Genomic DNA, 26216 nt, shown 5'->3' on the forward strand with positions numbered 1-26216 from the left:
CTCTGAGCCCCGGTCCCTCTCTCTCTCTGAGCCCCGGTCCCTCTCTCTCTCTGAGCCCCGGTCCCTCTCTCTCTCTGAGCCCCGGTCCCTCTCTCTCTCTGAGCCCCGGTCCCTCCTCTCCTCTCTCTGAGCCCCGGTCCCTCCTCTCTCTCTCTGAGCCCCGGTCCCTCTCTCTCTCTCTGAGCCCCGGTCCCTCTCTCTCTCTCTCTGAGCCCCGGTCCCTCTCTCTCTCTCTCTGAGCCCCGGTCCCTCTCTCTCTCTGAGCCCCGGTCCCTCTCTCTCTCTCTGAGCCCCGGTCCCTCTCTCTCTCTCTCTGAGCCCCAGTCCCTCTCTCTCTCTCTCTGAGCCCCGGTCCCTCTCTCTCTCTCTCTCTGAGCCCCGGTCCCTCTCTCTCTCTCTCTCTGAGCCCCGGTCCCTCTCTCTCTCTCTCTGAGCCCCGGTCCCTCTCTCTCTCTCTCTGAGCCCCGGTCCCTCTCTCTCTCTGAGCCCCGGTCCCTCTCTCTCTCTGAGCCCCGGTCCCTCTCTCTGAGCCCCGGTCCCTCTCTCTCTCTCTCTGAGCCCCGGTCCCTCTCTCTCTCTCTCTGAGCCCCGGTCCCTCCCTCTCTCTCTCTGAGCCCCGGTCCCTCTCTCTCTCTCTCTGAGCCCCGGTCCCTCTCTCTCTCTCTCTCTGAGCCCCGGTCCCTCTCTCTCTCTCTCTGAGCCCCGGTCCCTCTCTCTCTCTCTCTGAGCCCCGGTCCCTCTCTCTCTCTCTCTGAGCCCCGGTCCCTCTCTCTCTCTCTCTGAGCCCCGGTCCCTCTCTCTCTCTCTCTGAGCCCCGGTCCCTCTCTCTCTCTCTCTGAGCCCCGGTCCCTCTCTCTCTCTGAGCCCCGGTCCCTCTCTCTCTCTGAGCCCCGGTCCCTCTCTCTCTCTGAGCCCCGGTCCCTCTCTCTCTCTGAGCCCCGGTCCCTCTCTCTCTCTGAGCCCCGGTCCCTCTCTCTCTGAGCCCCGGTCCCTCTCTCTCTGAGCCCCGGTCCCTCCCTCTCTCTTTCTCCTCATCAAGGTAGATCATATCACCATACTCCCCAACACCCCCTCCCTCCTCCTTTCCTCCCGTCCACACAACAACACAATTACATTTGCTTCGGCTGTGAGAGAATTTGGTTGGATGATTTACTGAAGCAATCAACGCCATCTTGGACCGTTCCCTTTTCCCATAGAGAGAGAGAAAGTCATAATGATTCAGAGAGACAGAGAGAGAGAGAGAGAGAGAGAGAGAGAGAGAGAGAGAGAGAGAGAGAGAGAGAGAGAGAGAGAGAGAGAGAGAGAGAGAGAGAGAGAGGAGAGAGAGAGAGAGAGAGGAGAGAGAGAGAGAGAGAGAGAGGAGAGAGAGAGAGAGGAGAGAGAGAGAGAGAGAGAGAGCGAGAGAGACCAGTGGGACTGGGGGCCAGGGGCCCTCTTTCTCTCGGTCGGCAATCACCAGATTCTGCCTTTGATTATATTAGCATTAAACAACACCCGGACAGATATGACAAATAGGGGCATTAGAGCATGTCATTTATTCTCCGCTCCCTCCCTCTCGCCAGGACCGCTAGGGTTCACTTCCCCTCCCCGACGTCCCCACACCCCGCTAGCCCACATCCACACTGGCCCGGTGACACCAGAACGGATGTGTAATCTCTCTAGATTACCTCTCTTTTGGAGAACAAGTGAAGTGAATAATGGGAAGTAAATGGGATGGAGGGGAGGAAAAGGGGAGGAGGAGGGGAGGAGGGGGGGAGGAAAAGGGGAGGAGAGGAAAAAGGCAGATGAAAGGTGGTGTTTCTTTTGAAAATAAAACAGATTAAAAAAAGCGCAGTGCGGTCTGAGAGAGAGGTGTCATTAATCAACTGTGTTTTCAGTTTTTTGTGGTGTTTTAAATAGTAAACCCCTCTTCTGCTAACAAACAAGGCCCAGCGGGGATACAGTTATTATCCTGTATCTTTGGTGGTGAGTGTGTGTCTCTGCACTGTGGGAGTGGGAGTGCATTTGGTTGGGTACTTGTCTGTATAGGAGCAGTGTATGTGTTCTTACAAGCCTATAAGGGAATAGTATGTTTGTGATTACGTACGAGGTGTGTCTCTCATCCATGTGTGTGTTACACAGTGTGTGTGGGTGTGGGGGCGTTTGTATGTGTGTGGACGTGTGGGTGGGTGTTTCTGTGTACTCGTGTGTATGTGTATGTGCTTACAGATGTGTGTGTGTGTGTGTGAGCGTGTGTGTGTGCGCTTACCTGTGTGCGTGTGCCTGCCTGAGCGTGTGTGCGGTGTATCCATGAATGTAAATGTCCAGTCAGGACCAGCAGACCATGGCCTCTCCCTGATCCCTGCTCCCCACCATTAGCTGTGTGATCTATCTCCAGTTTATTGACACCCGGCCCATTGATCTACTGCTGCACCACACCTGCTATGATTCCTTCATCTGTATTCATGAATCCTCCATCAGCGCCACACTAAATAAACTTGGACACAGAACGCAACCAAACAGAAGGGGAGGCTAGGCTGCTAACTGTAATCAATGGAAAGCAGCATTTTCCCCTCATCATCAGGTTGGCACCAGCCACAGAGGAACGCTGAGGGCCACCGGGTCAAAGGTGGACGGACAGGTCGGGAACCCTTGACCTTAAGGCCAATATCAATGGTCATTGAAGATGCCTTCTCTCTCGTTTGGAGAAAGGGAGCGAGAGATTGGGGTGACTGTGGCCTGAGGGGAGGTGAGGAGGAGAGATAGGAAGAGATGGTTCCTCCATCTCCACATCCTGGAGTTACTGCACTCAAGGTGAGGACGATCGGGACGATAACTCAGATGGGGTGAAGAGGAGGAGGCAGAGAGAGACAAAGATGGAAGACTTGCCTGAGAACAGAGCAGCATGACCAGCTCTACCACCGAACTGCTGGACTTCATACACACCAGACCTGGAGAAAGAGAGAGGAGGGGAGAGAGACAGGGAGAGAGAGAGAGAGAGAGAGAGAGAGGACATGGAGAGAGAGAGAGAGAGGACATGGAGAGAGACAGAGAGAGAGACAGAGAGAGAGAGAGAGAGAGAGAGAGAGAGAGAGAGAGAGAGAGAGGACATGGAGAGAGAGAGAGGGGGAGAGGACATGGAGAGAGACAGAGACAGAGAGACAGAGAGAGACAGAGAGAGACAGAGAGAGAGAGACAGAGAGAGAGAGACAGAGACAGAGACAGAGACAGAGACAGAGAGAGAGAGAGAGAGGACATGGAGAGAGACAGAGAGAGAGACAGAGAGAGAGAGAGAGAGACAGAGACAGAGAGACAGAGAGAGAGAGAGAGAGAGAGGACATGGAGAGAGAGAGAGAGAGAGAGACAGAGAGAGACAGAGAGAGACAGAGAGAGAGAGAGAGAGAGAGAGAGAGAGAGAGAGAGAGAGAGAGAGAGAGAGAGAGAGAGAGAGAGAGAGAGGAGGGGAGTGAGAGAGAGGGAGAGAAAGGACGTGGAGGGAGAGAGAGAGAGAGAGAGAAAGCGAGAGATATAGAGACAAGATAATTCAAGTTTAAACTGAAATACAATTTCACTGCCATGACAACCATTTTGGCCGCCTTCTTCAGTAAAAATGTAGACGTGTGTAGTAGTGTGTGTACGCTCCAATGAACTCACACACACATTCTGACCAGAAGTACCTAATCCGGCGACATCTGCGTGGGAACAGAGTAGTATTGATGTGGCCTAATGAGTGGACATGATGTTACTGTAAACTAATACATATTGAGCCTTGTATTACAGGCTGAGACGTGGTTCAGCATATGTCTCATTGATCCTATAGTGGTGGAAGGTCTTAGAGGGGAAGAGGGGGGCAGGGGGTGGGGCCAGTGGAGTGGCCAGGGGTAATTTCATACGCAGAGAGGAAAAGGGACAGTGACCTCTTCATTCTCAGTTACTCTGGTCTGTGCACGCCCACGCACACACGTATGTATGGATACACACACATAAATCACCCCACACTCCTAGACACACCCACCCACTACCCCCCACACACACAAATCCCTAACCCCCCCTCATCCCCCCTGCAGCTATCAATCAACTTTCCATTTTGTTTGGTGGCAGTAGACATCCCAAACACTCCTATTAGTGGGCTGACCCCTGACCCAGGCCTCCAGGACCCGCCCCTCCCCTCGCTGTACCGCAGCACAGCTACAATCAGTTAGTTAAAACTGATCCACTCTATTGAGGCCTCTAGCAGCCTTGATGACCAAAGGGCCTGTGTTAGTGCTGTTTAGATGAAGCGTGTGAAATGGCCCGTCATTCTGCAGTGTGTATACTAGTGTGGCTGTGTCTGAGGGTGGGATGCTAGGTTTATCATTCTGCAGTGTGTATACTAGTATGGCTGTGTGAGGGTGGGATGGTAGGTTTATCATTCTGCAGTGTGTATACTAGTGTGGCTGTGTCTGAGGGTGGGATGCTAGGTTTATCATTCTGCAGTGTGTATACTAGTGTGGCTGTGTCTGAGGGTGGGATGCTAGGTTTATCATTCTGCAGTGTGTATACTAGTGTGGCTGTGTCTGAGGGTGGGATGCTAGGTTTATCATTCTGCAGTGTGTATACTAGTATGGCTGTGTGAGGGTGGGATGCTAGGTTTATCATTCTGCAGTGTGTATACTAGTGTGGCTGTGTGAGGGTGGGATGCTAGGTTTATCATTCTGCAGTGTGTATACTAGTATGGCTGTGTGAGGGTGGGATGCTAGGTTTATCATTCTGCAGTGTGTATACTAGTATGGCTGTGTGAGGGTGGGATGCTAGGTTTATCATTCTGCAGTGTGTATACTAGTATGGCTGTGTGAGGGTGGGATGCTAGGTTTATCATTCTGCAGTGTGTATACTAGTATGGCTGTGTGAGGGTGGGATGCTAGGTTTATCATTCTGCAGTGTGTATACTAGTATGGCTGTGTGAGGGTGGGATGCTAGGTTTATCATTCTGCAGTGTGTATACTAGTATGGCTGTGTCTGAGGGTGGGATGCTAGGTTTATCATTCTGCAGTGTGTATACTAGTATGGCTGTGTGAGGGTGGGATGGTAGGTTTATCATTCTGCAGTGTGTATACTAGTGTGGCTGTGTCTGAGGGTGGGATGCTAGGTTTATCATTCTGCAGTGTGTATACTAGTGTGGCTGTGTCTGAGGGTGGGATGCTAGGTTTATCATTCTGCAGTGTGTATACTAGTGCGGCTGTGTCTGAGGGTGGGATGCTAGGTTTATCATTCTGCAGTGTGTATACTAGTGTGGCTGTGTCTGAGGGTGGGATGCTAGGTTTAGCCCTCAGATCATTGACAGTCAGGTCGGAAATCTAGAGAAACCTTTTATTGAGATAAGTGGTTCATATAAAAGACGAGTTTGATATCCTTATAATCTAGTGTGTGTGTGTGTATAAGGACTTTGTGACATCTGCTGATGTAAAAAGGGATTTATAAATGCATTTGATTTGTGTGGGAATCCATGTGGTCCATGTTGCTCTCTAGACGGGTACTTACTGGTGCCTTCGATGAGGAGCTCCTGTCCGTGACTACCCAGCAGGGTGCGAGAGAGGAAGGGGGCAAAGTCCACAAAGATCTCTCTCAGTAGGGGGGCAGCCTTCTCCAGAGCATGCTCCAGCCTCTCTGAGATACTGAGGGGAAGATTAGACACTCATATTCAAACACATGCACGTTACACGTTTACATGAATACGTCAGCACCAGGCAAATATGTATAATTGAATATTCAAATGCATAGAGGTGACTTTCTAACTGAAATTGATCCACAAAGCAGCAGCTAAAACTACTACAGAATCCACAATATTGTCTTACATCACAACACAAATAGAAAATTAAGAATGTGCGTGTGTGTGCGTGAGAGGGATCTCTCGTGTTCAGGTGGTGTGTGTAGTGACGTATCACCTCATACTGGGGGCTGTGTCCCGGGTCATTGGGGACAGCGTGGGGACAGATGGCAGGTTGGCGCTGGCTGATCCTGGTGGAAACCAGAGAGCCTCATTATTAGTCTGGGAGCAAGACAGGACAGTAGACACACACAAACACACACACACACACACACACACACACACACACACACACACACACACACACACACACACACACCTCCCTCATCCACCTCAATGCATTTCTACATAAAGAAAGGAGTGGAATATAAATGTGTTTACTGGAGATAATCCAGTGGTTCATTATTAGTATCAGTATCATTATTAGTATCATTACCATTATTAGTATCAGTATCATTATTAGTATCATTACCATTATTAGAATCAGTATCATTATTAGTATCATTACCATTATTAGTATCAGTATCATTATTAGTATCATTACCATTATTAGTATTAGTAGCATTATTAGTTTCATTATCAGTATTAGTATCAGTATCATTATTAGCATCAGTATCACTATCAGTATCATTATTATTAGTATCATTATTATTAGTATCAGTATCATTATTAGTATCATTAGTATCAGTATTAGTATCAGTATCAGTATCATTATTATTAGTATCAATATCATTATTATTAGTATCAATATCATTATTAATATCATTATTATTAGTATCATTATTATTAGTATCAGTATCAGTATTATTATTAGTATCAGTATTATTATTAGTATCAGTATCAGTATCGTTATTATTAGTATCAATATCATTAGTATCAATATCATTATTATTAGTATCAATATCATTATTAATATCATTATTATTAGTATCAGTATTATTATTAGTATCAGTATCATTATTATTAGTATCAATATCATTATTATTAGTATCAATATCATTATTATTAGTATCAATATCATTATTAATATCATTATTAGTATCAGTATTATTATTAGTATCAGTATCATTATTGTATCCTTATTAGTATCAGTATCATTACCAGTATCATTACCAGTATCAGGGTCATTCTTAGTATCAGTATCAGTATCATTATTAGTATCATTATAAGTATTATTATCATTATTAGTATCATTATTAGTATCATTATAAGTATTATTATCATTATTAGTATCATTATTAGTATCATTATCATTATTAGTATCATTATTAGTATTAGTATCAGTATCATTATTAGTATGAATATCATTATTAGTATCAGTATCATTATTAGTATCGGTATCATTATTAGTAGCGGTATCATTATTAGTATCAGTATCAGTATTAGTATCGGTATCAGTATTAGTATCATTATTAGTATCAGTATCATTAGTAGTATCAGTATCATTATTAGTATCAGTATCATTATTAGTATCAGTATTAGTATCAGTATCATTATTAGTATCAGTATTAGTACCAGTATCATTATTAGTATCATTATCAGTATCATCATTAGTATCATTATTAGTATCAGTATCATTGCTAGTCTGGTAGCAGGATATGAGAATACATTGGCCCTCCTCCACACCAATACATTACAACACTGAAGGAACGAGTGGCTCAATAAATCTGGTGAGGGTTTCAGAGGGTTTCCATTCTGATGTTACAGAACGGGTGGATGTATGTGTGTGTGGGATAAGTGTAGTGTAATTGTCTGGTGTTAGATAGTGGATGATGTAAAGCTTCCTTCCACTTGGGCATAGCTCATTTTGTTCATGTATGGCCTAATTAATGTTACATTCATCAGGGAATATTCATGCAGATTTTTTTTTACAAACCAGCATAGATATTAGCAGGGTTTTCCTTTTACACACCACTATGCATACAGGATTCGTTTTCCTTTTGAGCTGATATTGGACCGAACAATTTTTAAATGTTCCGGTAAATAGTGAAAATTATTTAACATAAAGTAAGGAAAAAAGTATACTTTTTTAAATTAACACATTTGCTTTCATCGCTTTCGGCGCATATTCATGAAATGACTTCCAGGTGCTTTACGACACCGTCCTTGCGGCAGAGACACACGAGTCTATAACGTCTACAAAGCACAACGTTTGATTGATCTGGCAATAAATTCTATTTCACTGTCGCCCATAAATTCCATAATGCCCGGCTGAATACGTGGAAGTGATTCCTCTGGTGTTCGGTGGGCTTGTTTTCCCAGCCGTAAGGGAAGGTCTCCGAGCAGGGATAACTCTTAGGGAATGACAGGCTGTGGTGTGGACTGGAATGTGTGTGTGTGGACACGGGGGCCCGTCTTTAAGCACCACTGTGTTGTGTGGCCTGCTGAGAGGCTCCCGGTGGACATGAAGTAGCTCCTTCAAACAGTGGAGGAGTAAATTAACTTATCTCCATTAATCCTCCCACTGGCCCCCCTCAAACCCACACACTCTCTCGCTCTCTTCACCGCCTTTCACACACACTCCTCTCAAACCGCACACACACTCCTCTCAAACAGCATGCACACACTTACGCAAACATTCCCCGCCTAAAACACACACACACACACACACACACACACACACACACATAAAACATGCTCTATCCACACACAGAACATGAAAGGAAATGTCAACAGGTCTTCTGCCCAGTGTTGACCGACCGTCACCATGGACTAAAGGAGTCCTACTCCACTCAATAGACAAGACTTCTCCTTGAGTTGAAAGAAATTTGAGCACTTTTATTAAGCTGAGCCTGGTGCATAGAAAACAATGTGGACTTGATAAAGTTTATACATTAATCTATGATTCTATAACTTGTTATGTATAACTTATCATTCATATACACTGTATAATTCCTAGTTCTACAACACACAGAATATCACTCCTTCTTTACCTAATGTCAACATGACATCATCACATTTAAGCCAAACCTAAATAAATACCCCATTAAGACAGAATAGAAATCAGTATTAGGGCTGCAGTCAGAGTACTGTACTATATAGCGTCTGACAGTAATCCCTGATAACACACTAATCCTGTAATAATCCTGCTCTGTCTGCTCTGCTGTGTTCCAGGCTAACAGGATTACACAGCGTGGAGGGAACATTCAGAAATACACACTGAAATACTATACTACATTTTAGTCATCTAGCAGACGCTCTTACCCAGAGTGACTTACAGGAGCAATGAGGGTTAAGTGCCTTGCTCAAGGACACGTCGGCAGATTTATCACCTAGTCGGCTCGGGGATTTGAACCAGCGACCATTCAGTTACAGGCCCAACGCTCTTAACCACTAGGCTACCTGCCGCCTTATACTGAGGGACTGATCTATGGAACCTAACATAGAAGTACTCCTAGGGTTTAAGGAGGCAGATTAGGGACTGTGGTATCAACACAGATTGTAGGAAGAGGATAAGACGGCTCGTTTACTGTCAGATAAGCTGCAAAACGCATCATACTGTGACACTTTCTGTATTTTGAAAGTTCAAAATCTTGAAAACTTCACTGCGGACAAGCAAAACATTTCGGGACTGTATCAACAGTGGACTAATGAAACAAATACCAAAAGATAGTTTTTTGACAGGTATTTTCCTTGGGCTTGGCTAGCTGGAATTCTTGGTGTTGTCACTGACTTCTTCTTTGATGCAGCTCTGACGTGCTGTCTCCGTAGCATGGTAACCTTACTGCTGGTACACCTAACATACCTCCTAATGTCTGGGACTCACCGGGTGCAGCCTCAGCGGTGGTGCTCTGGGAGGCATCGCCCGTGGAAACCACGGCAACGTTGTTGACTGGTGTCCCGGCGGCCGCCACAGCAGCGGTGGCTGATGGGACAGGAGTGGAGGAGCCTGGGGACGGAGCCCCGCCCACCTTCTTGGGCGCCACCCGAACGCTTCTGTAAAAGATGAGAGTAAATATGAAAATGTGTGTTGAATACAATTAAAACACACATCAGAAAATGCATTCCTTGAGACATCTGAATAACTAAGGACATAAGAACAGAACTTTTGTCATTCTAGAATATAAACAATAGTGATGATGTCAGTTTAGTAGGCATAATGCATAGTGAGATGTGACTGATAAAACACAGGCTGCAGCATGTGAAAACAACAGTACAGGATCCCATTTAGACAGTAGAGTCATTAGAGGCCTATTTCCCTGACACAGAATATTCAGTAATGGCTGCATCCATCTTGCCTGAAATCGATTGGCTCCCTGCAGCACTCACTCACTCACTCAGTAAGTCAGTAAACATTGTGATTTATTAGCGGAAAGTGGGCCCATCCACCATTACAAATAATATTAAAGCTTCAATACATTGTTAGGGATGTGACCACAACAACATGCAAAATGAGGAAAATCTGGATTCTGGCTCGGAGACAAATGGAGCACACGTGACAGAAAAGTAGGAATTCCTGATAAATACATCTGATAAATCTGATATATTTTGGTGATCAGCTGGAAGGAATAGATCATTCAAAGGTATCAGCAGATAAATCTGCTCTTTCTTACACAACATAGCTCAAAGAAAAGAAGCTACCGCACATTGTTCTTGCTATGTATCACATTTGTTTTGAGCCAACAGTTCGGACACAGCCTTTGTAGTGGTTTTACTCCTCTACTATTGTTTTAAACACATGGATAACAGACATGGTCATAGACCCACAGCAGAAGCTGTAGTAAACCACTTTACTCTTAGGATACCTTAGGTTACACTAGGGGTGGTCAACATGCAGCCCGCGGACAGGATCCGGCCCGCAAGCCCATTCATTCTGTGTCCCGCTGGAGGTCAGAATATAATAGAGAATAGATAGAAGGTACGTAGAAGTTATAATGACCCTATATGTTTACACTGTATCCCTGTCCTCAAGGTCCCTACTGTATACTATGGGGCAGTCTTGGAGGTCCTGGTCTACCCCCATCCATAACACAGTGGTCTGGTGTAGGTTACAGATGACGTGGACGTCGATTAAGGCAAGCCCCCGCACCTCTCTGATTCAGAGGGGTTGGGTTAAATACAGAAGACACATTTCAGTTAAATACATTCAGTTGTACAACTGACTAGGTATCCACCTTTCCCTGACCAATGCTGTATCACTATATCTCTACAGTATGGGTCCTAGTGTACTACCATACATAACATATAGTGGTCTGGTGTACTACTTGAGTCACAGATTACTAATACCAGTGTATCCCTCTCCCTAGGGGCCAGTGTTGTAGGAGACCTGGTGCTCTCCTATCAATAACATCCTTACAGGAAGAGAGCGGAAACAGCATCTGGATAAAGCTGTCAGTTTAAACTAGGCTTCCTGACAGGCCAGTGGCCCTATCAAAGTAGACCTGGGCCTTCTTATCAGTGCTGACACAGAGGGAGCATGACCTAATCACTACCTACTGGTCAAACACACACACACACACACACACACACACACACACACACACACACACACACACACACACACACACACAAAGAGAGAGAGAAAGAGAGAGAAACACACAGAGAGAGAAACACACAGAGAAACACACACACATAAACACACAAAGAGGAGTATGTAGACTGGGCTTTAGTAGCTCCGCAGACAGAAAGCTGGCGTTGGTATCAAAGCAGGGCCTGGATGATTTAAGATGGCAGATGACACACATTAGGCTGAAGGTACTTTGGATGTTAAACACTGACTGGTTCTGACCCCGCTGTGATCTATGCTGCAGGATGATACAGTCTGGCTGCAGAAATAGCAGCAACGGTTAGTCTACTGTCTTCACACACACTGTTTAGTACATACAGGTAATGTTTTAGCTACTTCTGTTGAATGCACTTACGGTACGTTCCTCTGGATAAGAGTGTTTTGCATCATTTCTCAAATGAAAACAATGTATTGCACAATGATAGTTGTCTTATTTGGTGTTGTAGTCTTATTTCGAGAACAGGGTTACTGTCCATAATGTATATTGTAAATTCCTTCCAAACCATCATTGAACATGAATCAACTTCTGCTGGCTATTTTCAAGCATATCACAGGTTTATTACCAATATGGCCGATCTATAATTGTGGTACTGTATAACCATCTGCAGTTCAAATGTTGAATCTGTAACATTAATATGACTTAAAAGGGACAGTTCACCCAAATTACAAAATTACATATTGGTTTCCTTACCCTGTAAGCATTCTATGGACAAGGTATGACAGCAATCCATACTTTGGTTAAGTTTCCTTGGCATCGTTTACACATGCTAACGCTTTAGCATTTGTGGCACAAATCCCATGACCGATATTAGCATTTTTCGCGCATCATGTCCAATTAATTTATAAGTGACGTTGTTGAGCTTCACAATCAATTTGAGATACTTTCGGATGATTTGGCACCAAAAAAATCTAATAAAAATCGGCCCAATGACTTGGATTTGTGCCACAACAGTGCGGATAAAGCTCGGAATGACACAATTTCATGCGTACAACATCTAAAAGACCTGCATCATTACACAGAGCTCTGCCATTTCTAAAAGGACAGATTTGTTTATGGAGCCTTTGCTAATGTTAATATGTGGCTCCAATAGAGCAGAACGAAAGACGTGTATGGCGGGGTAGGGGAGGATGCGTTTCTCAAAACCAAGTCAAATCACACACAAAAAAGAGGACTCTTCTATAACATGCCCTTTACACAAAAAATAGAGATTGAATTTGGTTGTAAAACGTAAACTTCTCCTCAGCCCTTAATTAATGGCCCTACTTCTGAATAGTAAAGGACAGAAGAAATAAGAATTAATACGATAGCTAATTAGCCTCGACTCTCAGTTAAAAACCCACCGCTGTCCATTCGCAGTGGTTGGTAACAACTATCCTATTCTGCTTTACGGTTAACCTATTTGTAGATCGAACAATCAAATGGGATGATTCCAGGATCCTAGCTTGCTAAGCAGTAACTTTATACACAGGCGCTCACTTTCTCACTCACACTCTCAGCCTGTAAATACATTCCTCGATTCAACTCTTAGGAATAGCACAGCTTAATGAAATTGCTTGTGTTTACACGGCGGCGAGCCCGGTTATTGGTTAAAACCTCTAAATTATTCAGGCCCTGCCAACCCGAAACCCAGAGAGCCCAGAGCTTTGCTTCTCCCAGCTCCTCTCCTGGTCGTGAGTTTAACAGAAACAGCCAGGCACCTGCTCTGACGGCTGATTAATCGACAGGGGCGTGGGGCTCAACGATAAGTGTAGCTAATAACCTAACTGAATAATTTAAAGGCCTGAGTTGCTGGGGAACAGATGGAGAACCTAACACCGAACCCCAACCCTGTACCACTACACACACACACACACACACACACACACACACCTCCCCAAGGGCTGGACATAGCCTGGCGCCTGGCTTCTCTTTCTCATAACCAGTGCAGAGAACCAGACCGTGGTCTCTCCTGTCTCTCTCCCGCCGCTGTCGACACCCCTCTCCCTGGGTGCTTCACGTCAGCACCACCCCTGATACTAGTGACTACCCTCCAATCTAGTCAGTATCTGACCAAGTTAACTGGATAGGCCTTTCCCTTCTGGTATGACTTAGAGTAGACGTATCTGGCACCGCCATTTCTGATGGCTATAGTACAGAGTATGTGAATTATTTAATCATCCAATGGCCTTTTCAAGTTTTATGTGTGCTTGTTTTTTTTAAATGGTCAAATTAATAAACTAAACTAAAACACATCATGTAATACTAGCTACACATGTTCACGTATCGTGTTTTCAAACATGATTCAAACTACAAAAGAACAACATGCCATTAGTCAGATTCCACATGGGAATTGTTAAGTGGGATGAACTATATTTTTAACTCCCAAGTGGACATTGAGGTTAGCATCAGATTCCCACCACAGACAAGCTTAACAGGACACATTGAAGTAAATATCCAGATGAATGCTAACTGCATGTCTCATACTGTTGCCCCCTCCCTACCCCCAATTCTCCTGTTTATCCTTATGGCTTATTCATGTAAGGGGATGGGGGTGGGGCCCCAGCGGCTGTCTGTCTGTCTGTCTGTCTGTGTCCCACGCAGTCTGGCTTTGATCTTCCTCCCTCTCCCTCTCTCATTTCATGCGGCCCTGTGCATGTGAACATGTGAATCATGCCTCCTGTGTTCTTTATATCCACCTAACAACAACCCCTTCCCAACCTCCAACGCTCTGCCCGTGACTTTCACTCACAGCGTCCGGTTGGACCTGGCCTTGGTGACATCAGTGATTAAAGACAGTAGTGTTTGGCCTGAGGACAGCAGAGGTGGAGAGAGGTGGTGAGAAAGAAGGGGGAGATGGAGCACCCTCCATGTCTCTCCCAGTGTCACAGGGGATCACACTAAAGGTTCCTATTCCACTGTCATCTATCTGGTCTGACAAGTATCTGTCATGGCAGTATGCTGTTTGTTGATCACAGTATGTTCAAGTGCCAATGAGCAACTAGCTATGATATTTGCACTCAATAAATTTACTTACAGTTCCTTAACACAAAACGTCACATTTTCAACATGGTCGATCTTTGCTTTACAAAAGGCATGTGGCAGGTCCAACTTACAGCATTCAAAATACCTTACTAACACAAATGTCAAACACCCACATTTGCTGCTGTAACATGCCATGTAAATCACACTGCTATTCAGCCTCTCGTAGACGACTGTTTACCAGGGCTCTGGTTAGCATCAGCAAATATTTGTGGACTTTGTCATAACAGGGGCATATCCCCGAGACGTATGTATGTATGGCAGAACCTAGCCGACCGGGTTTCCATCTCTCTGCCTAGTAAATAAATCAGAGGGATACTTCACCTCTGACCCCGGCCATTTTTATCTGGGAGATCCTGCTTTTTCCACGCTCGTAAATTTAAATTCCCGGGACCAGTTCTTTGGATGGAGGAACGCCGGTTGGTTCCCATGTTTTGGCGTAGGTGTCAGCGTCAGTCTGTCTGTCTACACAGGGTGTCTGTCTGCACCGCTGTCACTGAGACATGCAGGACTTTATGATGAACTACTGCTGTGTGTTTGAGCATGAGGTACCTGAGCAGAGCTGGGCAATAGGGACAAGAATCTATATTGCGATAAATTGCCCTAATTGATGTGATAACGATAACTAAAACGATAGGTTTATAATATTCATGTACACCACAGTTTAAAAATATATATTATTTAAACTACTATTACTAGTTTGATGGTTGTAACCATTAATTGTCCCATTAACAAATCACTCATTTCAGCAAACGTATTTCATTTCAAACTTCACATTTCTCTAGTATACAGTAGGCTACTTATCATCATGAACGATATCAGCAAAATGCCTGCGATAAGTGATCGGTGGTGTCAACAACAAATAATGGTTTATCGTCCCAGCTCCATACCGGAACCATTTGAGTGATCAGATTAATTTATATCATAGAGAAGTCTCTTTTTTATTATTGTCAGAATAATATTAATTTGTTGTCTTAAAAGATGACTCAAATCTAAAACAAATACTATTTTAACCATTTCAAATACACCTACATTCTTATGCAGTTTGGGTATGCTCTGATGGAATTTCCCTACAATCTGAGTGAAAATGAAAAGCTAAAAGTCTGCACTCACACAGACGGTAGAGATTAGAGTAGACCTGAGAGAGAGAGCAGAGGAGAGCAGAGCCCAGACCTCAACACAGACGGTAGAGATTAGAGTAGACCTGAGAGAGAGGAGCAGAGTAGAGCAGAGCCCAGACCTCAACACAGACGGTAGAGATTAGAGTAGACCTGAGAGAGAGGAGCAGAGTAGAGCAGAGCCCAGACCTCAACACAGACGGTAGAGATTAGAGTAGACCTGAGAGAGAGGAGCAGAGTAGAGCAGAGCCCAGACCTCAACACAGACGGTAGAGATTAGAGTAGACCTGAGAGAGAGGAGCAGAGTAGAGCAGAGCCCAGACCTCAACACAGACGGTAGAGATTAGAGTAGACCTGAGAGAGAGGAGCAGAGTAGAGCAGAGCCCAGACCTCAACACAGACGGTAGAGATTAGAGTAGACCTGAGAGAGAGGAGCAGAGTAGAGCAGAGCCCAGACCTCAACACAGACGGTAGAGATTAGAGTAGACCTGAGAGAGAGGAGCAGAGTAGAGCAGAGCCCAGACCTCAACACAGACGGTAGAGATTAGAGTAGACCTGAGAGAGAGGAGCAGAGTAGAGCAGAGCCCAGACCTCAACACAGACGGTAGAGATTAGAGTAGACCTGAGAGAGAGGAGCAGAGTAGAGCAGAGCCCAGACCTCAACACAGACGGTAGAGATTAGAGTAGACCTGAGAGAGAGAGCAGAGGAGAGCAGAGCAGAGCCCAGACCTCAACACAGACGGTAGAGATTAGAGTAGACCTGAGAGAGAGAGGAGCAGGGGGGAGCAGAGCCCAGACCTCAACACAGATGGTAGAGATTAGAGTAGACCTGAGAGAGAGAGGAGCAGAGTAGAGCAGAGTCCAGACCTCAACACAGATGGTAGAGATTAGAGTAGACCTGAGAGAGAGAGGAGCAGGGGGGAGCAGAGCCCAGACCTCAACAGACGGTAGAGATTAGAGTAGACCTGAGAGAGATAGGAGAGGAGAGCAGAGCCCAGACCTCAACACAGACGGTAGAGATTAGAGTAGACCTGAGAGAGAGAGGAGAGGAGAGCAGAGCCCAGACCTCAACACAGATGGTAGAGTAGACCTGAGAGAAAGAGGAGCAGGGGAGAGCAGAGCCCAGACCTCAACAGACGGTAGAGATTAGAGTAGACCTGAGAGAGAGAGGAGAGGAGAGCAGAGCCCAGACCTCAACACAGATGGTAGAGATTAGAGTAGACCTGAGAGAGAGAGGAGCAGAGGAGAGCAGAGCCCAGACCTCAACACAGACGGTAGAGATTAGAGTAGACCTGAGAGAGAGAGGAGCAGGGGACAGCAGAGCCCAGACCTCAACACAGAGCACAGCCACGCAGTAGAGAGCAGAAACCATCAAGATAACCAGGCATCTCCGAGCCAGAGGTTTCAGGGTCTGTGAGGGTAGGCGGATCCTGGTGGGAGATCAAGGTAGAAGACCAGAGGAGGGGTGTGCTGACCTGGGAACCCCAGCCGCCGGGCCTTCATCTCTGGGTTAGAGGGGCCGGGAGCTGCCTGGGCTGGGGCCAGCTGGGGGTCTGACTGGGGCTCCCCGTGGCGAGGTAGAGCTGTTACTCTATGCTCTCCAGCTCTCCTCCTCTCCAACGCTAACGGCCCCGGGAGCCGCTCTAATCCCACCAGATATGAGGAGTGCCCAGAGTCCTGACAAAGCATTCCACAGATAAAGAGGCTGAGGATCACAGGGATGCATCGGAATTCCCACCGATTGGAAGAGGAGGAGTGTGGGGGGTGGATGGGGAGGCGGGGTTGATGGAGAAACGCTTTCTTTCTTCCTTGGCATGAGAACCTTGACTAGGTGTCTCTCGTCCTGTGGAGGGGGGGGGGGGGGGGGGGGAGATCTTGCTCTCTCTTTCACTCACGCTCTCTCCCTCTCCCTTTTTCTCTCTCCCCGCTTCCTTTGTGTCTGGTGTGCCACAAAGACTATACCCCCAAATACAAACCAGACCTCGTCCTCAGTCCGTACGTCAGCTAACTCTCACTTAGAGATGTCTGTATAGTCTGTATAGGTACAGTACACCCACCCACACACAGCACCGCCTTGCGTTCCCACTAAGTCTCTGACCGCTCGCCCCCTCACTCCATAGGGGATCCATCTAGCCAGCTTCTCTTTCCCTTATTATAGTACCAGAGAGACAGACAGCCTAGCCCACGGTGCAGACAGAGAGAAAGAAAGACCGGGAGAGAGAGAGACGAAAAAGAGAAGCTATTAAATATCAGTGACAAGGTGAAAAGAAACAGCTTCCTGCTGGCTGCCACAGAGTCGTCTTTTAGATCACTCTCTCTTTCCCCTCTTACTCTCGCTCTTCCTCTGGCAGATGCCTCAATTGTTTTGATGTGTTTTCCTGAAGACAGGTACTTTGTAGCCCTGTTTATTTGTGTTGAGAAGCCACGTCGACAGGCAAACCAGGGAGCTACAGGGATGGGGTTGGGGTTGGGGGGGGGGGGGGGGGGGGGGGGGTACAATAGTTTAAAAGGGGGTCTGTGATGGTAGTGGGTTTCTGATGTGATGCTTCCTCGCCTTCACTTAGTACATGTTCATGTCGGACCGTTTCACGGTAGGGAGGGGAGGGGTTAAGAGCTGTGAGGCTGTGAACCAGGTCAAGGGGTATTTAAAAAGTTAGCAGACTCCGATACAGAGATCAGCCTTTGAGAGACTGACCCCTGATTCTAAAACTCTGTGGCCCACGCACCTGTCAAAGGATCTGAACTGGTTGGGGTTGTTTCCCATAGCAGCTCCCAGGAAGGCCGGCGGCAGAAGGCTGGGGTCCACCATGATGTCATCAGCAGGCGCCGAGACCAGGCTGCGCAGTATGTCCTTCACGTTCTTCCCGCCCCTGGCGTCCGCCGTGGGGTTCTCTCTGTGACCCCTGACCTCTGAGGAGAGGGTGGACAGGGCTTCGGACACGGCGTCGGGCCCCTGGGCGGTGGAGTCTGCCTCGCTGGGGGCCACGGAGCTATGGTCATCCCCGATGCCAGAGTCTCGGCGACGGAGGGAGACACTGCTCTCCAGGTCGGGACCGCCAGAGACGGCATTGCTGTCTGATGGGCGGAAACATTAAAGGAGGTAAACATTCTCAATGTTTATAAACATTTATAAACATTGAGAAAAACCTGAACTTTCTACGTGCTTCAAAAATTGATGAGAATCTACTATAGCACATCTCAGAGGTTGTAAAGACTATCAACACACCAGTACATTTCAAGACACAATCAAGGCATTTGGAAATTCCATATATAACTACCGTAATTTCCGGACTATAAGCCGCTACTTTTTTACCACGCTATGAACCTCGCGGTTTATACAATGACGCGGCTAATTTATGATTTTTTTTCCCCCCACAAGATTCATGCCGCCAAAAAACTGAGCACCGTCACATAATGTGACGTAAATCGAGCGCGCTCAAACTTCCCATCATTCTGATTACGGTAGTCATTTTGTCACCCTCATCATGGCAAAGACACGGAGAAATGCATATGATGCAGCTTTCAATTTGAAGGCGATCGATCTGGCTGTTGGAAAAGGAAATAGAGCTGCTGCACGGGAGCTTGGCCTTAATGAGTCGATGATAAGACGTTGGAAACAGCAGCGTGAGAAACTGACTCAGTGCAAAAAGACAACAAAAGCTTTCAGAGAAGAAAAGCAGATGGCCCGAACTAGAAAATGAGCTTGAAGACTGGGTCAACACACAGAGAGCAGACGGCCGAGGTGTTTCAACTGTGCAGATCCGACTGAAAGCCAAAACAATCGCCACCGCAATGAAGTTTGACTTTCTTGGTAGGCTACTGTTTACTGCTATTTTTATTTTTTTTTGTTACAAGCCGTGTTTCGTTAAAGCCTATTTATTTTTGTTACAAGCCGTGTTTCGTTTAAAGGCTGTGTAAAGTTCATTTGTCTCAATGTACCGGTAGGCACTTGCGGCTTATAGACATGTGCGGTTTATTTATGTACAAAATACATATTTAAAAAAAATTCAGTGGGTACGGCTTATATTCAGGTGCGCTTAATAGTCCAGCAATTACGGTAATGTATAAGACAAAGATTGACATCTTGAGGGATGGACACTTGCTAGATGTAGCTCCTGCATAGCCATATGGGTGAGGTGTGTACCTGCACTCCTGGCAGACTGGCTGCGCTGGGGGAGTTTCTTGTCGTTTTGGGGCTCCAGGATGTCTCGGTACTTGGACACCATGAGAACAGAGATGAAGTAAACCACGGCCAGGGCCAAGAACTGAGCCTGCTTACTGTCCTCCTTTACCAAAACACACACAACATGCAACACAGCTATAATACAGTACACCACCAGTCTGTAATATGTTTGAATATGTACAGATGTAGGATCTTAATTTGATATCCCTGTTGCAGAAGAACTTTCCTGTAATGAAGGATTTTTTTTACTTGTAGTGTATTTGAGGTTTTAATAATGCTTCTGAAATGTGTAATTTCCACTTTGAAATTGCAGACTTGATTTTACACCTACAAAAATGCAATAATAATACACATTTTCTGTTGCTGCAGGAAAAGTTTCCCGCTGTAGCAAACTGGTTCAAATTAAGATCCTACATATTCACAGTATTTTTTTTTTTTAAGAAGTTTTTGCAATGCATAGCTACTGTTATTTATTTGAAAAGTTGACTCATTTCAACCTCAGTCTTTATCAAAGCTTTGTAAACTCACGATATCTCTGAAGACCACGGCTCTGAGGCGGTTGATGTCCATTTCCTGTAGGAGACGGTCCATGTCTCTGATGGGAGACATCCCTCCTGTCACAACATCAACAGGGCTCTGCAGATGTAGAACACATGTTCACATGCACACACAGACACAGACAGACACAGACAGGAACAGACACACACATAATAATGTAAGCACCTATTGCTGGTTAATGCTGAAAACACCATCATCAGTTCTAATGCTCTACCCATTGTCCAAAACTAGACTTCTCTGTAAGTCGAAGACATCACAAATGATAACTGATTGTCATGGAATGTGTATGTGTTAGCAGAGGTCAACCACAACGGCCCATTCCACCATCAGTAGCCCGAGTGTTGAAAATCAACCCATGGGAAGTGTATAGTTGGCCAGTCCACATACAGTACAATATCTGCCCCATTCAGCGGGATGTTGTGTATCCCCTTGAGACTCAGACCCTTAACATAATGGGTTTACCATAGAGCCACTCACTGCATTATGAATGAGATTTTACACACTGGTTTCAGGAAGAAAAACAGGGATTTAAAAATAAATGTTTTACTGGAAGTCACTATATCAAATCAAAAGGCCAACAATGACAAAGAGCCTTGTCTAGTGTAACATAACTGCAGGCAAAGAAATGCAATAAGATATCAGCTAATGCAATAATAACTCTCTGCTATTACATAGGGAGGACCACAAAGGGATGGATTCCTGCAGGGGAATTATTAGGATGCAACACAAGACAAAGGATGACTTAGAGGGATGCTTACAATTCACTAAGTGCAGTGATCCTATTCAACTAATATACAGGAGGAGAAATGTCATCAATTATGGTATTTCTCCATGTCTGCTAGGGAGATTGGGAAATGTAAAAAACATTTTTTTTGGGGGGGGGGTATTGCTAGAAAGTCAAGATTCCCGAAATGACAGAAAGAGGAGAGGGAGAAGTGTGTGGGGGGGGGGGGGGGGGGGGGGGGGTCTGTGACTCAGTGAGGAGGGATGATACTACTTGCCTGCGCGGGCATGGCCTTGGCGGCCCCCATGAGGCTGTGCACGGCTTGCTGGCAGCGGGCGCTGTCCTGGCTGGGCTTGAAGTGAGAGTGCTGCTGACATTCCAGACAGTTCCTCACAGCCATGGCACACACTGCAGAGAGAGATGAGAGAATGGAGAGAGATATATTGGAGAGAGAGAATGAGAGTGTTGCGGTGGATGTATAAGTCAAAGAAAATAGGCTGCGTACACATATTTTGAAGATGTTATCGCAGGTGCAGCAAAATGCTTATGTTTCTAGCTCCAACAGTGCAGTAATACCTAACAATACAAAACAAATCCAAAAGGAAAGAAATGAAGGAATATCAGAATGAGCCATGTCTGAGTCCGGAATATAAATCTATATGTATATGATGGTGTGTATAGACATGATGGACAATATATGAATAGAAAAGGTGTGTACAGCAGTAATTATATAGGATGAGCCTTGACTAGTATATACATATGAAGTGGGGTAAACATTATTAAAGTGACCAGTGTTCATTGACTATGTACATAGGGCAGCAGTGTCTAAGGTGCAGGGTAGAGTACCGGGTGGTGCCGGCTAGTAACAGTGTCTAAGTTCAGGGCAGGGTACTGGACGGTGGTCAGCTAGCGGTGACTATTTAACAGTCTGATGGCCTGGAGATAGAAGCTGTTTTTCAGTCTCTCGGTCCCAGCTTTGATGAACCTGTACTGTAACCGCTTTCTAGATGGTAGCGGGGTGAACAGACCGTGACTGAGGTGCTTGATAATCTTCTTGTCTTTGCTTTCACACTGGGTGCTGAAAATGTCCTAGAGGAAGACACACTTCCCCTGGTGAAGAATTGGGCTGGAGAGCACTGTGGCTGTGGACAATGCAGTTGCCGTACCAGGCGGTGATAAAGCCTGACAGGATGCTCTCAATGGTGCATCTATAGAAGTTTGTGAGGGTCTTAGGGGCCAAGCGGAATTTCTTCAGCCTCCTGAGGTTGAAGAGGCGCTGTTGCGCCTTCTTCACCACACTGCCTGTGTGGATGGACCATTTCATATTGTCAGTGATGTGTACGCTGAGGAACTTTTACCCTCTCCTCTACGGTCCCGTCAATGTGGATGGGGGCGTGCTCTCTCTGCTGTCTGCAGAAGTCCACGATAAGCTCCTTCATATTGTTGACGTTGAGGGAGAGGTTATTTTCCTGGCACAACTCTGCCAGGGCCCTCACCTCCTCCCTGTAGGTTGACTCATCGTTGTTGGTAATCAGGCCTACTACTGTTGTGTCGTCTGCAAACTTGATGACTAAGTTAGAGACGTGTGTAGCCACGCAATCATGGGTGAACAGGGAGTACAGGAGGGGTCTGAGCACGCACCCTTGTGGGGCCCCTGTGTTGAGGATCAGCGTAGTGGAGGTTTTGTTGCCTACCTTCACCACCTGGGGGCGGCCCTTCAGGAAGTGCAGGGGTGAAGTAGTGAGGGAACGAGCAACCAAAAAAGCAAGACAGGAGGAGACAGAGAGAAGCCAAGAGAAGAGAGAATTGGGGAGAGACAGAAAGTGAGAAGTGAGGAGCGGTTGAGAAAGAATTGAACTCTCCAGGAACAAGGTCAAGGCTCCAGTCCACCTGGACAACAGCGTTCACCTCATCTCTCCCTGCTCCCCTAGCCCCAACACTAGTTCCCCCTGTATCCAAGGTAACACTAGATCTCCCTGTATCCAAGGCCACACTAGTTCTTCCTGTATCCAAGGTCACACTAGTTCTTCCTGTATCCAAGGTCACACTAGTTCTCACTGTATCCAAACCCTGCATGGGGTTCATTCAATATTGGATGACAATGGTGCCTCTCTGCATGTGGGTCTTGCCTGGGTAACAAACTACCACACAGAACATGAGGTAAAATATCCACTGTTTGATAACTTCAGGTAGGTTTCTGGCTCCTGCCACGGCAAGGGGGCATTTTTTAATTATTTATATGATATATTACGGTGCTATATTCCGAGCATCGCTTTCTATTTCTATCCTTCTTTTAGCACCTCCCTCGTTTCTGTATTTGACAACTGACAAATGTGAACTCTGAACCGTCTAGATTAGAGGTGGAAGTATTTAATCTGGAATGGTCTGGAGCTTTACATTAAGGCCTTCAGGAGAGGCAGTGTGTGTGTGTGTGTGTGTGTGTGTGTGTGTGTGTGTGTGTGTGTGTGTGTGTGTGTGTGTGTGTGTGTGTACCTGTGTGTGTGTGTACCTGTGTGTGTGTGTACCTGTGTGTGTGTGTACCTGTGTGTGTGTGTACCTGTGTGTGTGTGTACCTGTGTGTGTGTGTACCTGTGTGTAAGTTCCCCCTTGAAACCTTGTTACAGTCTACCCAAATCAGATTACTGCACCAGCAACAGGGAAAGAATACCTCATCAAAAATTAATCTCATAACGGCAGCTCTCTAAAAGCAGGCATGTGCTACGACAGAATCACTCTCCACCGAGCTCCCCACCAATGAGAATGCCCGTTGGGATAAACCCAGGGGAAAAAACGCGACTGGCTATCAGCTGAACAAGGTGGCGTACAGGGCGACCATTTTGTTTACGAGCTAGTTTGTAAGGAGTATTTAAAAGCAAAAATGGATACCAGAGCACGGCCCATTACCCAAATGGAGCAGATGGTTTAAATCACCATGCATAGTCTTACTGTACTAGGGAGCTTAGGAGTTGGATGAGGGGTGGGTTGGAGGTTGGATAAGGTGGTTGGTGTAATGTAGTGCCTGAATAAAATGAATAATGTAAAGCATTTGAAGTATATTTTATTCAGCTAGCAGAGCAAGGGTCTAGCCGCGTCTCGGAGCTGTCACTGGGTTACTTTAATAGACTGGAACATGAGGCAGAGAAAGAGAGCGAGAGAGAGGCAGGCCTAGGGCTACAGCCAGGGCCATTACAGGGGAATCGACTAATCATAGGCGGCCATTTTAGAGTGTTGCAGCGCAGAGGGGTTATAATAACAAGATAAGAGAGGGCTGCTACGAGCCAAGAGAGAGAGGGAGAAAGAGAGAGGATACACTATGGAGAGCTTTGGCAGCTCAGGCTGCTATTAGAGTCTACTGCAGTCTGATATAGAGGGGGATCGATAAAAAGAGGTGAATGAGGAGGAAAGGGGTGAGAAAAGGAGGAAGTGAAGGGAGAAGGAGGAAGTAAAGGAAGAAGGAGGAAGTGAAGAGATGAGGAAAAGAGGGAAACAAGAAGGGAAGACATGTAAAGAACAGAACAGGAAGAGAAGATGGGAATGGGGAGAGGAGATGTGAAGAGATGGAAAAGACCAGATGGGATGGAGGAGGAGAGAGAGGCAGAGAGGTTCTTCCATACGTACCCAGGCGAAGGCTCTGTCTGAGGATACCGCCAGAGGACATGTTCTTCTCAGCCTCGATCTCGGTGAAGTTGAGGGAGGAGGCGAAGATCAGAACATCCACCAGGTTGATGAGGCGCTGCAGGAAGGTGACCGACGCCTCCACCGACAGACCCTGGGACGGCTCAATGTTCTCCAGATCATGCTGAGGAGAAGAAGAGGGACAAACACCACCATCACTAGCATCAGTACTGTCAAATCAGAACTACATTATGACATGTAGCTATTAGTCAACTTAGGGACCATGTTTGGTAAGAAAGGAAATGGTTCAACGTCTCGTCAATTCAATTTCCACTCTGTCCATTTCAGATTTCAATCCGATTAAATCCTCATTGAATTCAATCCCGTCTTTGAATCTAATTATGATGGAATTGACCCCTGCTGCAGCCCCAGCCATCAGTCCATACTGGACATTGTTTCCAGTGTAAATGGTAAAGGGAGTGGTATGGAGGGGAGACAGACAGAGGCCCACAGGTCCATCAGGGTTTATGTTATACTGAAGTGCTACTGTCACTGGGGTCAGACAGTACAAAAACACACTATCCATGTAAGCACTGGCCAACTTTAGTCTAATGTGATTGGAGAAAGGTCAACGGAGATGGATGGACAGGGATAACCTCCTGTGGGTGGCCATACACATACACACACACCAGAGACAGACACAGAGACAGAGACAGACACACCAGACAGACACACCAGACAGACACACCAGACAGACACACCAGACAGACACACCAGACAGACACCGAGACAGACACCGAGACAGACACCGAGACAGACACCGAGACAGACACCGAGACAGACACCGAGACAGACACCGAGACAGACACCGAGACAGACACCGAGACAGACACCGAGACAGACACCGAGACAGACACCGAGACAGACACCGAGACAGACACCGAGACAGACAGACAGAGACAGACAGACAGAGACAGACAGACAGAGACAGACAGACAGAGACAGACAGAGACAGCCAGACACAACAGCCAGACAGCCAGACAGAGACAGACAGACAGAGACAGACAGAGACAGCCAGACACAACAGCCAGACAGACAGTGTCTCTCACTGAGGAGGATGTGGCAGCAGAAAGCAGGGGCAGGATGCCTCCACAGGCCATGATGAGGTTGTCCACCACCTGAGAGATGAGGTGCACTGTGTTGTGGACAAAGACCACATTCTCACTGCTGTTCACAAAGTCCATCACCGTCTTAGTGGAGTGACTGGGAGAGAGGAGACGGGCATAAATTACACGGAGGTACATAGAAGCTAAACATTATAACCATTGAATCAATGTACAACACAATCAATGCCTTCAGTGCCTTCAGAAAGTATTCATACCCCTTGACATATTCCACATTTTGTTGTGCTACAGCATGAATTAAAAATGGATTAAATATTTTTTACACCCTCACCCATCTAGACACAATATCCTATATAGACAAATGGAAAAAATGTTTTTACAAATGCTTCCTTATTTATTGAAAATTAAATACAGAAATATCTCCTTTACATAAGTATTCACTCTCCCTTGTTTACACTTTGTAGAAGCACCTTTGGCAGCGATTACAGTCGTGAGTCTTTCTGGGTAAGTCTCTAAGAGCTTTGCACACCTGGATTGTACAACATTTGCACATTATTTTTTCCAAAACTCTTCAAGCTCTGTCA

General features: G+C 46.1%; 1 protein-coding gene across 6 annotated transcripts in view; it reads right to left on the minus strand.

Moving 5' to 3' along the window:
• Positions 1 to 26216, minus strand: part of LOC129841100 (lipopolysaccharide-responsive and beige-like anchor protein) — a 340220-nt gene that overhangs the window by 219464 nt on the left and 94540 nt on the right. For 5 of the 6 annotated variants that reach the window (XM_055909205.1, XM_055909204.1, XM_055909203.1 and 2 more), the window contains 10 exons: positions 25618 to 25771; positions 24512 to 24692; positions 21171 to 21301; positions 20140 to 20247; positions 19573 to 19714; positions 18155 to 18503; positions 9552 to 9721; positions 5904 to 5976; positions 5500 to 5633; positions 2869 to 2930 (listed from right to left, as the gene is read on the minus strand). In XM_055909205.1, the coding sequence (XP_055765180.1) occupies positions 2869 to 2930; positions 5500 to 5633; positions 5904 to 5976; positions 9552 to 9721; positions 18155 to 18503; positions 19573 to 19714; positions 20140 to 20247; positions 21171 to 21301; positions 24512 to 24692; positions 25618 to 25771 (1504 nt within the window). The remainder of the gene's footprint in view (positions 1 to 2868; positions 2931 to 5499; positions 5634 to 5903; positions 5977 to 9551; positions 9722 to 18154; positions 18504 to 19572; positions 19715 to 20139; positions 20248 to 21170; positions 21302 to 24511; positions 24693 to 25617; positions 25772 to 26216) is intronic. The other variant, XM_055909200.1, reaches the window with a different exon arrangement.

Source organism: Salvelinus fontinalis, chromosome 42 (genome assembly GCF_029448725.1).
Source record: "Salvelinus fontinalis isolate EN_2023a chromosome 42, ASM2944872v1, whole genome shotgun sequence".
NCBI lineage: Eukaryota > Metazoa > Chordata > Actinopteri > Salmoniformes > Salmonidae > Salvelinus > Salvelinus fontinalis.